At 62.9% G+C, this 12,305-nt stretch overlaps 1 protein-coding gene across 5 annotated transcripts in view; it reads left to right on the plus strand.

Annotated features, from left to right (window-relative positions):
- NFASC (neurofascin) overlaps window positions 1–12,305 on the plus strand; it is a 65,304-nt gene that overhangs the window by 33,817 nt on the left and 19,182 nt on the right. For 3 of the 5 annotated variants that reach the window (XM_062211278.1, XM_062211280.1, XM_062211282.1), the window contains 6 exons: window positions 868–1,090; window positions 2,733–2,848; window positions 4,482–4,686; window positions 5,579–5,701; window positions 7,446–7,619; window positions 9,648–9,662. In XM_062211278.1, coding sequence (XP_062067262.1) covers window positions 868–1,090; window positions 2,733–2,848; window positions 4,482–4,686; window positions 5,579–5,701; window positions 7,446–7,619; window positions 9,648–9,662 — 856 coding nt within the window. The remainder of the gene's footprint in view (window positions 1–867; window positions 1,091–2,732; window positions 2,849–4,481; window positions 4,687–5,578; window positions 5,702–7,445; window positions 7,620–9,647; window positions 9,663–12,305) is intronic. The other 2 variants (XM_062211281.1, XM_062211279.1) reach the window with 2 other exon arrangements.

Genomic DNA, 12,305 nt, shown 5'->3' on the forward strand with positions numbered 1-12,305 from the left:
CAGCGAAGCGAAACGGGCATCGGGGCAGGCCGCGGGACCGGATCCAGGGGATCCGCCTCGGAGACCTGCCTGGCCTGCTCCTTCCTTGTAGCCAGGGAGTGCGGTGCGGGGCGCGGAAGTCTCCCTCCAGGACAGGTGTAGAATCCCATCTTTGTCCTGGCTCACTGGCTGCATTTTCCAAACCCAAGCTGGAAGGGGTGGTCTCAAAATGACATGTTTTTCCAAACCACGTCCAAGTCTGAGTGAGGCAAACCTGGCCACAGTCACACTTCCGAGCTGCTGCCAGCAGTGACGAAGCAAGGAGACGCAGCACTCGGGTGCCTGCCCGTCCCCGGCTTCCTGTGGGCCTGGACTCAGACGCCTGCCCTGCAGGCTCCCGGGACCGCATCCTGGCCCTGGCCTTAGGGAAGGGGACAGGACCACGCCCACCCTTAGGGAGCCTGTGGGAGGGGCAGGATGGACACAGGTGGGCTTGGCAGAATCCGGTCAGCTCTGGAAGTTTGAGTTCACTGGCAGCAGGGACGCTGTGGCTCCGCCCAGACTCGCACTCTCTGGTTTTGGAGAAGATTCTGCCGTCCTTGCCCGAGCCTGGTTTCAGTGTGGCCTCTGGCACAGGAAGAGTTCTGATGCAAATAAAAGCGCTGCTCCCTTTGCATCTGCAGATGTGGGTGGCTCTTGGGGTCCGAGTGACTAAGTCCCAGGGAAGGTTTCGTCGCAGGAAATCTACTCTCCACCAAGTTGATGGGGCTCTGGACTTGGCGGGCACTCAGCAGGGAAGGGGGCTGGCCAGCCCGTCGTGGCTGGAGACAGCCTGCTCTCCCGCACCTTCTCCACCCTGTCCGTCTGTCTGTCTGTCACCCCGCGCAGCCCATGAACGCCACCTCCGCCTTTGGCCCCAACCTGCGCTACATCGTGAAGTGGCGGCGGAGAGAGACGCGCGACGCCTGGAACAACGCCACCGTGTGGGGCTCTCGCTACGTGGTGGGGCAGACCCCGGTCTACGTGCCCTACGAGATCCGAGTGCAGGCCGAGAATGACTTTGGGAAGGCCCCCGAGCCGGAGACGGTCATCGGTTACTCCGGGGAGGACTGTGAGTACCCTCCCCTCGGCCCTGGCCGGGCCCCTCGGCCGCTCGTGGGCCAGAAACCTGGAGGCGGGTGGTGGGAAGGCAGCCGCTCCCAGGAGAGAGAGACGCCCCAGCTGCCGATGCCAGGAGTGGATCCGGGTTAGAGCCACTGTGCCACGTCGCTCAGCCACTGCTGACGTCGCACAGACGTGGAAAATGAGACCCCAAAAGAAGCAGCCCTGGCCAGTGTCGTAGACTAGCAGATGCCAGGCTCAGAAGCAGAACCCGGGTCTTCGGATCCATGGGCAGGCGACAGCACTGCCCAGCCAGGCAAGCTTGAGGGAGACTTGGGGACCGGCCCTCCCCTGCGAGCCCTGCCCCTGGGTTCCCCTTCCAGGGGAAGTCCTGAGGGACGCAGGCCAGCCAGCATTGCTAGTGCTGCCCGAGCCCTTGGAATTGGCCCTAAAAAGGAAGCTGGCACCGGGCAAACCAGCAAGATTCTGGAAGTGTGGGAAGACGGATGCTGCCTGCTTCCTGGAGGTGGGCTCTGTCCCTGGCACCTCCATGCTCCAGGCTCCTGAGAAAAGCAGGCGCATCCATGGGGTCCCCTCCCGGCTCAGGGTGACCCCTGCCCTGCTGGCCCTGGGTTTGATCTAAGCAGCAGCCATGGAAGTCGGTGGGGGGAGCAGAAGAAGGAGCGAGGCGAGCCCTGCAGAGGGGTGACCTCAGGAGCAGTACAGGGTCCAGAGGCCAGTGGTCTCCCCTCGGGGAGCTGGAGGGAAGGGAGGCGGGGCCCTGGAGGTGATTATGGGCTGGACCCACAAGGGAGATGAGCAGGGTGGGTTCCAGGCCCTCCCTCATCTCCACGGCGGCAGCCACTTCGGGGTTGGGAGCCCGCCGGGGATTCTGGATGGTGAGCGTGGTCCCGGGCTCACGCACCACCAGTTTCCCTTACTCCTGCCTGCCCGGCCACCTGTGCGGTGAGGGGTCAGCAGGCCGGAGCAGACTTGGCAGGAATGAGGCAGGAGTCCAGGGAGTCCAGGAGCCGTGAGACTGGAGCCCTTCTGAACTGGCTCAGGCAGTTCGTCCGCGGGTTCCCCGCGGGCAGAGAGCAGATGTATGGCACATAATGTGTGGACAGGGCTAGAGAGCCAGTGGCAGGGCCCGAGAGCCACCTCACGGCCAGCAACAGCAGGAGGCCCTGGCGCCATCCTGAGCCTTGGTGGAGCAGGGGACAGTGAGTCACCACGACTTCACCCCCAGCCATGGCCTTGGGTGGAAGAGGGCGATGCTGGGAACCTGTAGCCTCTCACAGAGGAGCCAGGGGAGCTCACACCCACCCTCCCTGTCCTGCTGCCCTGGGGACTCGTTGGCACCTGCTGCTGGCCAGGCCCAGCTGGAAGCCTGAGACAAGGGAGCAGCCCTCCCAGGTCGCTGTGGGGGTGAGGAAGGGTGGGGCTGGGAGGGCTGTACCCAGACAAATACGTGACTCTCGTCGTCATGCCCAGAGCGTGTAGGGGGAATCCCTACTCCTGGACTGTGCCTTCCACCACTCCCCCCAAGAACAGCCTGAGGGAGGACCCAGCGCACAGTGGAGGGGAGGCCCGGGGCAGGGCCAGGGGCCAGCCCTGCTGCATAACCAGCTCTCTGTGCCAACGCCTTGCAGATCCCCGGGCTGCACCCACCGACGTCAAGGTCCGAGTCATGAACAGCACAGCCATCAGCCTGCAGTGGAACCGTGTCTACTCAGACACGGTGCAGGGCCAGCTCAGGGAGTACCGAGTGAGGAAGCCAGCTCCCGACCCCTCCTAACTGCCCAGCTCACTAACCAGGGTCGGGGGAGCGGACCGGGCCGCAGAGATTCCCAGGAGGCCTGGGGATAGTTGCTACATAATGAGTTAATTCAGGAAGGGGTAGCAGTGCAAAAACACATCCCGAAGAAGGGGTGTGTGTGTGTGTGTACACACCCACTTGGGCCGCCGTGTCTGTGGCTCCCACACCCACAGGTGACTGTCCACCCGGCACCTGTGTCACATGCGGTATCATTAGTAACCCAGAGCTGATGCAAAGTGGGCAGGAAGGGGTGCTGGGTGAAAGCAGGTGCCACGCCCTTTATCTAAGGGACCTGAGCGTCCACGCCCCCTCTGGGATCTGGAGGGCCCGGAAGCAGTGTGGACCCCGTGTCCTGTGACCGATGGGCTGCGCACTGCAGGAAGCACTGTGGAGGCTCCGGGTTGGGTGACACAGCACAGCGTGCGTGCACACACACCCATCTCAGGCACCACTCGGCGACTCCTCCTCCCCTCCCCCCGCCTCCCCCATCCTACAGCCCCTTCTGGGCCGCTGCCCCCCGACCCTGCGCAGCCTCACAAAGCCACCACTGACAGGCAAAGCCCCCGGAAGGTGCACACGCCCTCCCTGTCGCCACAGCCAACTCTGGGGCACCCAGGCCCTGGGCCCCCCTCCCTGCCCTTGGGCGATTTTCTGCTCAGCCTCTCTGCGGAGCTGAGCTCTCTGCTGTCTTTGTAAAGACAAGGGGGAGCAGAGGCGGGACGAGGGGAGCACAAAACACGGGCGCCCGAGGGGCCTGCAGCCCAGGAAAGAGGAAGCCACGGAGCAGCTCTGTGGGAACGCGGCTGCACGGGAAGGGGGCTATGGCCCGGGCCTGGGACCTCTGAGATTTTTGCCAAGAGTTGGCTGAAGACTGGTGTGGGCAGAACAGAGCGGGGAGTCAGTGGAAGGGACAGCAGTGCGTTCGCCTGGCTGTCCTGCACCCTTGACCTTGCCTGGAGGTGTTTCTGGCTAAAGCTCCCATCAACGCCCCCTCTAAAGCTGGACTCCTGACCTTGCTGTGGGTGGCCTGGGTGACGCTGGTGTGGCAGCCTGACCTGTGGCCTCCCACCCACTGCTAACTGGACCTCACGCTGCCCACTCACGCCATGGTGCCCCGTGGCACCACTGTCCCATCCTCGCTCTGCCACCGCACAGCCTGGCACCCCGCTGGCTCGGGCGCCTGTCCGTCCCCGGACCCCATCCTTCAAGGTCTGCCAACAGAGTGAAAGGAAACCGCTTGACCTCGAAGGATGAAAGCTGCCCTGTCTCACGTCAGACACCCGCCTCCTGCCTGCCACCCACCTAAACCCTACTAATCCCACCCGAGGGGGCGTGGCCTGGGAGCCTGGCCCGTCCTCGTGGTCCTGGCACAGACTCTGGGCAACCTGCTACCCAGCTCGGAAACCAGTCTCCTACCGGAGCGGCTCAGATGTCACTCGCGTGTTCCCAAAGACGCGGCATCACCGGCCGCCTGGCGCTCGGAGCCTGTGGCAAGCCCACGGACGCGCGGGTACTGCCACCACCACTAACGGCTAACCCGGCTCGGCTGCCGGCCCCTCACCAGCCCGCCTCTGTCCCAAAGGCCTACTACTGGAGGGAGAGCAGCTTGCTGAAGAACCTGTGGGTGTCTCAGAAGAGACAGCAAGCCAGCTTCCCCGGGGACCGCCCCCGGGGCGTGGTGTCCCAACTCTTCCCCTACAGCAACTACAAGCTGGAGATGGTGGTGGTCAATGGCAGAGGCGATGGGCCTCGCAGTGAGACCAAGGAGTTCACCACCCCGGAGGGAGGTAGGTGTGACCCCGGCGCCGAAGCTGAGGACCCACAGGCTGCGCGCTCGCGGCCCAGGTGCCCTGCCTGACGGGAGTGAGCGGCGCCAACTGCTGACTTCACCACGGACGGACGCCCAGGGGTGTGGTGGGAGCCGCGGATCTGTTGAGCAGAGCCTTAGGCTTCCGCGGCCTTGGCCAGCAGCTTTCATGGAGACACCTGTGCAGGATATGGGGGCTCCCCTGGGAGCTGCCCAGGCCGGGGTGCAGGCACCCGCGAGATTCCTGGTGTGCACCGGGCCAGGGTGCAGGCGCCTGCGAGGTTCCTGGGGTGCCCCGGGCCTCCTCCCACTCTGGCCAACTTTGCCCTCTCGTTTCTACCCCTGCCCCCCATTTTCCTTCCTCCCTCCTCTCCTCTCCTCTGGCCGTCCCTCTCGCCTGTCTCCCTCCCTATCTGGTTTTTGTCGTGAGCCTCTTCCCAGGGCCTCCGCCCTGCCTGTCCTCCCCGGGCATTCCCTCCTGGATTTCTTCTCTCCCTTGAACCTTGCAGTCCCAGCCCAGGCGCCTGGGCCCCTGGTGTAGGTCCGCGTGTGTGGGCTGGGGTCCGGGGCCTCTCTCGGAGCAGCCAGGAGTGGCTCTGCTGGGAGGCGTCTGCAGGAGCAAAGCCTGGCGGGCTGAATCCTGGGCAGCCACTAAACTGGGTTTGCTTCTCCCCTCGTAAGCAGCAGAGTCTGACCTGGGCACAATGACACTGTGTCTGGGGCAGTGGCTGCGGCCCCCCACGGGCTCTGCCAGGTTCTGGGCTGGCGGCTCCTGGCATGGGGGCTGCCCGGAGGTCCTGGCTCTCACACCTGTGCTTTGTTTTCTGTCTCTCCTCTCCTCTCCTGCCCTCCCCTCCCCCCCCTCCCCCAAGTTCCCAGCGCCCCCAGACGTTTCCGAGTCCGGCAGCCCAACCTGGAGACAATCAACCTGGAGTGGGACCACCCGGAGCACCCCAACGGCATCCTGGTTGGATACACACTCAAATACCTGCCCTGTGCGTGCCGCCCCGCCCTGGGTCCTACGTAGTCTGGGGGTCAGACCTGTTCCCTTTGCTCGTACGACAGGACCGAGGCACAGAGCCCACGGCACAGAGGGCGTTTTGGAGGGGCAGGGGCCAGGGGAGGCTCCCCAGGACTTGGGGAGATGGCTGAGGCCCCCTCCCCAGCGTTGCCTGCAGGGAGCTAGGCTGGCGGCGAGGCCAAGGGCGCTCCGGTCTAACGCGGGACGCTGCCCAGCCCGCACTTGCATACCTGTGGTTCCATGCCTCATTTTTCAGCATTTGCAAAATCCGCCAGCTTTCCGGTGGCCACTCACGTGTATGAATTTCAAACGTTTTTGCACCAACATAAACTTAGCTTTTCACTTCCTTTCCGTGAACCTTTCCAAGTCCCTTCATTCCAGTCTGGGAGAGAAAGTTCCTAACCTAACGGCACTCCCATCAGTGGGGCAGGCAGTACCTGCACAGGAGCCCACACCAGGAGACACCTTAACATTTTCTTCAACAATTTATTTCTTTAATTGAAATATGACAGGAAGAGAGAGAGAGCGAGCATGTGCTTCCATCCCCTGGTTCATTCCAAATGGCTACAACAGCCCGGGCTGGGCCATGCTGAAGCCAAGAGCCAGGAACTCCATCGTGATCGCCCACGCGGGTGGCAGGGGCCCACAGACCTGGGCTGTCATCCACTGCTTTCCAGGACTCATTACTGGGGAGCTGAATCAGAAGTATATTAGCCGGGACTCACAAACCTACACTCTGATGTGGGGTGCAGCGGCTTAGCCTGCCGCACCAGAACACCAGGCCCCAAAAAGTGTCATTTCAGTAAGGCCGCTGCGAGTGACTGAAATGACCCAGATCAGAAGGCTAGGTGGGCTTGGCACAGGGAGCTAAGCTGCCACGTGGGATGCCCGTCTCCCTTGTCAGTGTGCCTGGGATCGAGTCCCGGCTGCTCTGTTTCCAACCCAGCTTCCTGCTAATGTGCCTGGGAGGTAGCTAAGCATGGCCCAAGTGCTTGGGTTCCTGCCACCCACAGGGAGTGGCAGAAGCTCCTGACTTCAGCCTGGCCAGGGCCAGCCCCCAATTCTGTAGGCATCTGGGGAGGGAACCAGTGAATGAAAGGTTCTCTTTCTCTCACTGCATTTCAAGTAAGTAAATCCTTTGTTAAAAACCACCATACACACACACATTTTTAAAAACATCCTGAGCCAGGCACCTGCCTCAGGTGCTTGGCGCCACCTTGTGGCAGGCAGTGCCACCGCACACTGGCAGGTGCGGAGGCCGGGGTGGGGCCGTAGCCAGCCTTGTGCTTGTGTGCCGGGCTGACTCCATCACTTGGCCTGACCTCTTTACCCTCTGTGGTATATTAAACAAGCCATGTACAAAGGGACGTGAGCATCAAAAGCCCAAGTGATTTTGCCCTAGTTCTGTTTGAAAAGAAGGAAAGAACTCGAGATGTGTCCTTGTTGAAAGGGCTTGGGAGCTATAAACGGAGTCTTCCAGCATCAGCCGCACCGCCTTGCAGTGAGCTGGAGACCGTGCCGTGCGTGGAGACCTTGATCCTGGCGGGAGGGGGTTCTTGCCCAGCGTGCTAAGCTTTGAACCAAGACTTTAAGGCTACCGGGCAGGTGCGCCGGTTCCCTGCCCAGCACTGTCAGAACCGTGGCTTCCAGCTGCAGGTTGTGTAACCCATGCGGTAAGCACTGCTGATGTTCCAACCCCCTCACCTGTCTCTCCCCAGTTAATGGAACCAAACTGGGGAAGCAGATAGTGGAAAACTTCTCTCCGAACCAGACCAAGTTCACGGTGCAGAGGGCGGATCCCGTGTCACGTTACCGTTTCACGCTCAGCGCCAGGACGCAGGTGGGCTCTGGGGAAGCAGTCACAGAGGAGTCACCTGCACCCCCGAACGAAGGTAGGCACACGGCACAGTCCCTGGGGTGAAAGGTGCCAGCTCTTCCAACACCTAGGGAAATGCTGAGAGCTGAGCCGGGCTTTCTGGTCTCCGGGGGAGGAGAGGGAAGAAATCCTCAGGCCCTGAGCAGGAGAGAACCGTGCGAGACAGGTCTCCGGAGAGTTGTGGTCAGACGTGAGCCCGTGCTTGGCCTTGACCCGCATGGCCATTGTCCTCTTTCCTTCCATTGGTGGAGACCAGAAGAGAGCAAGCATTAACTGAGAGAGGAGGAAGCGCCAGGGAAGTAAAGAGATAGCCCCCTGTCTGTCGAGGGAGGCAAGGGGTGCTCCAGAGGGCTCCTCGATGGCCCTCCTTCCCCAGGGACAGGCAGGGGAAACACCGTGATGGAAGCTGCTTGCCTGGCCTCCTTGCAGCCTGAAATGGCTGAGTCACCAGGCCACCAACAGCAGCCCCTGCCAGAGCTGCACCTACCTGAGGACGCCACCTGAGGGCGCTCCGGGCTCAGCCACGCTGCGCTGGCTTCTGGTGATGGCAGTTCCGGGCCCTCTGGGACACCCAGTGGGAAGGCAGGCCTCTGCCTCTCCTGAGGCCCCATGACCTGTTCAGGGGCCTCTCCCACACCCTCAAGTGCACAGCGCCATCCACGTGCCACAGAGCCAATGAGAAGCCTGTGCAGTCTGGGAGGGGAGGTCTGGGGTGCAGGGAGTTCCACAAGGGAAGACCCCAGAAGAAAGGGCATAAGGGGGCAGCCTGAGGACCATGGCGAGCTTCCCTGTCCACCGCTTTCCCGGGCAGGCTCAGGGTCAGGGACTGACCTTGACCCAGAGGGGGTCTCCTGTGCCACCCCAACCTCCACCCCCACCCCACCCTCATCCCAGAGAGCACCGGTGCTTCCCACACCCAGCTCCTGGGCAGGAACTGGAACAAGGCCAGCCATCCTCTCTGGTCCTGGGAGCTCCCTCTCCCTGGCCCTCGGCACGTTTAGTGGGGCTGGGGCTGCAGGCAAGTGGCTGACGTAGGCGGTTGACAAAGGCCAGCCCAGGCCATGCCGCGCCCTGGGTTCCATCAGTGCAAACACGAAGACGGCCTCATCCTCTCCCCGCCTCCAGCCAGTACAGAGAGAAACAGAGCCTCGTTGTCTGGTGCCCGCGGCCACCACAGGGCAGTCCTGCAAGGGCCAAGGGAACAGAGAGAGATCTCTTCTCCGCTTCAAGATCGGCAGGGAATTCGGGAGTTCCTCTGGGGCGTCCGTCCACACTGGAGGTTTTCAGTCCCTGGAGTCCAAGTGGTGGGAAGGAGTTGGGTCAGTAAGACGCCAGGCCGGGGGCTTCAGTGGCCCTGGCCTGGCAGGACTGGCATGCTGGGGGGATGTGCTGAACACGCTCCCCCACCCCTAGGCTGCCCAGTGTCTTGCCCCAAAGACCCAGGAACCATCCCTCAGCTGGGATGGTGTGCGGACACCCCCACTCCTGGTATCAGGGAAGTTCCCCAACCTCCATAAGGGCCAGGTCACCCTTGGGGAGAGAGTTGCAGGTGTCACAGCTGCTACCTAAGGCGGAGTGACAGAGATCTGCTGGTTTACTCCCCAAATGGCTGCAATGGCCAGGGCTGGGCCAGGCCAAAGTTAGGAGCCTGGAACTCCATCCGGGTCTCGCATGTGGGTGGCAGGGACCCAAGCACGTGGCCCAACTTGGCACTGTCTTCCCAGGTGCGTTAGCAGGGAGCTGCATCGGAAGTGGAGCAGCCAGGCTCAAACCAGCACTCTGAGATAGGATGCCAGCGTCGCAGGTGCAGCTTAACCCGCTGCGCCATGGTGCTGGCCCCAGGGGGAAGGTTTTTAGGAACAGGCGTGACCCCCACATGCACACTGAGGGGCGTCCTCAGGGCGGCCACCGCTCTGGGTCAGGTCTGAGCCGGCCCCTTTGCTTGCCGGCCCCGTGGTTTCGCCTTTCACCCGTGCTCTCTTTTCTCTCTCCTCTCCCATCCTTTCCTCTTCTCTGTGGCCATGTTGGGTGCTGTGGTCTGAAGCTACTCCAACGGCAGGTACCGTACTGGTGGCGGAGGTAACGGGCATGGCATGGGGCGACGCAGGTGGAGCCCAGGCAGAGGCAGAGGGAGCGGCTCGGGCTGCAGCGCGCTCCAGCCTCACCCTTTCAGGGGCTCCTTAGCCTGGGACCCGGAGAGCAAGGCGAGGCCCCCCTCCCCTTGGTGTTTGCCGGCGTGGAGGCGGCCCCCCCGCTCAGGGCTCCTGACCTGCTCCCAGAGCTGCGACTTTGTGTGAAGCTCGGTGGGTGCTTCCTGTGAACCACCTGCCCAGGCCTGACAGCTCGGAGTGTCCGGAGCCCTTGGGCGGGAGGCGGTGGCTCCTGGGCAGGCTGCCGGGCCCCGAGAGGGTGAGCGCTGTGCATGCTGGCTTTGCATGCTGCATGGGGGCCCAGCCCCGGCTTTGGCAGCCGCCTAGGGAGCTAATCGGTGAGAATGAGCGGCGTGTCCTCCAGGGGGCCAGGGGCTCCAGGACCTAGAGTCTCAGTGGGCGCTGGGGGCTCATGGTCCCCTCAGCTCCAAGTCTGCAGCCTTGAGAACCGTCTCTGCTCTCGGGGCTGGGAGGGAGACCCCAGCAGGACCCAGGAGCTGGGCGGGCAGGTGCAGGCATAGGAGGCCTGTCCCCACATTGGGGACACTGGGCAGGGACTCCCCTGAGCCGCGGGTGGGAGACGAGAGCAGGACTCGCTGGCGGCACTATTTAGGCTGTGAGCAAGGGCCTAGGGGCAGAGTAGCCTTCAGCTCTGGGCAGCTGGGGCAGAGCGGAACCAGGCCAGGATCCAGGGCTTGGCTTAGGAATTTCACTCCACTTGGTTTCCTCCCCAGCCTGCCACCCCCCTTCTAGGTTGGTTCTGTTTCTGTTGCACACCCTGCTTCCTTCAGTTTGCCAGTGTTTTGTCAGACCTCGCAGGTGATGAGCAGACCTCAGCCCTCCCCCAACCCTCCCTACCACCCGCACCCCAGGAACGCAGTGCAGCCGAGCCTCGTGCCTCCCCACAGGGTCTGAGGCCCGCTGCAGATGTGGGAGGCCCAGAGGTGGCCCTGGACCCCGGGGACCAGGGGCAGAGCCATGCTTGCCATGCGGGGGTGTCCCAGGCCTCCTGATTACATGGGTCTTTCTCCCCGTGACGTCTGTAGCAGGTGCTCGGGCAGCATAAGGCAAGGTGCAGGTAGGGCAGTGGGTGAGACGCTCGCTGGCAAAGCCGCTCCCCGCCCATCTCCCTCCCTGCTCCTGGCAGGACCCGAGGCAGGTAGACCCAGCAGCAGGGAGCCTGCCTTGTGCAGGGGGCGTCTCTGCCTGTCTGCGCCGCCCCTCTCAGGAGTGGCAGTGTGCAAGGGGGAGGGAGGGGTGCCATTCCCCACACCCCACTTCCGCTTCCCATTTAGGGAAGATCCAGGTCATCATGTTGTATCTGTAGAACAAGCCGAGCATCCATCCGTCTGTCAGATGGTTTCCTGGGCTCCGGCACGCGCGTGGCACAGTCCTCGAGGCCGCTGGCACGTCTTTGCCAATGAGATGCACTGATTTCATCGGCCGCACTCGGCTCACACATGGACGGGCCTTCTGCACAGGCGCAGGTGCCAAGCCGCACAGCTCAGGTTCTGCGTTCTTGACGTGGGCCTGGCACCCGGCCCGTCAGCCCCTTGCCTCTCCTCTCCAGACCTGGGTGCTTCTCCCCCCGAGCCGATCTGTCGGTGGCTCAGGCAGTGGAGATAATCCCTCCCATCCACCTGTATCTGCAGCCTCTTAGGACCACTGCCCATCTGCCTGGCCATCTGTGGCTTGGCCAGGCTAGTCCGTGTGCCGTGTGGACATTTTTGGACTCAACGTTCCCCCTTGGAATGTCTGCAAATGCCGTGCTTGTCTTCGACTCAGCTCGGGTTGGCAAATGGCTGGGCTCCTGATCGGTGCTCGCTCAAGAGGGATGAGTGAGACCTGTCACCTTTCCTCACCCATCTACAAATGCCCCCCAAAACCCTGGGGCAAACCCTCAGGCCTGAGCAGGGTGCCTTTTGGGGTACAGTAGGGCCAGCCGTGATGTTGACACTGCCTTCTGTTTGGGTGGGGTCTGTGCTGCCCAGGCTGGGGTCCCGGCCAACTCCTCTTGGTCGCCAGTGGTCTCTGCTGAGCACCTGTTGGGACTGTTTGCACACCTACAGCTCTTGATGTCGCCCTAAGGGGCATCCCCACCCAGCCGGCTTCCCTGCCCCACTCCTGTCTCCCTGCTCGGCTGCAGGGCTGGAAACAGCTTGAGCCCCTTGGCCCTGAGCCCTTCTCGCCACTCTGCCCTTGGCCACCTGTGCCAGTCCTGGCCACTCACCTGCCGCCGTGTCCTGGGCCTTCCCGCAGAGCCTGCTCTCGCTGTCCAGCCTTGGGACAACGATGCAGCTCACGAATGGGTCAGATGGAAGTGACTTCACCCAGCTGAGGTGACGTCCTCCAGAGTGATGCACGCCAGGCACTGTGGGAGGCTGTCCTCTGCCCCATCCCTCTCACCACTGCCCTGAGGCTGTGTGGGAGGGAGGGGAGCACAGCCGGGTCACCATTGTGGCGGAAGTGACCGTCGGAGGGGACAGACTCAGAGCGGTTTCTCCTCCTTGTCCCACCCCTTGGCATCTCCAGGGCTGCTCACCAGAGCACCC

The sequence above is a fragment of the Lepus europaeus genome, chromosome 14 (genome assembly GCF_033115175.1).
Source record: "Lepus europaeus isolate LE1 chromosome 14, mLepTim1.pri, whole genome shotgun sequence".
Taxonomy (NCBI): domain Eukaryota; kingdom Metazoa; phylum Chordata; class Mammalia; order Lagomorpha; family Leporidae; genus Lepus; species Lepus europaeus.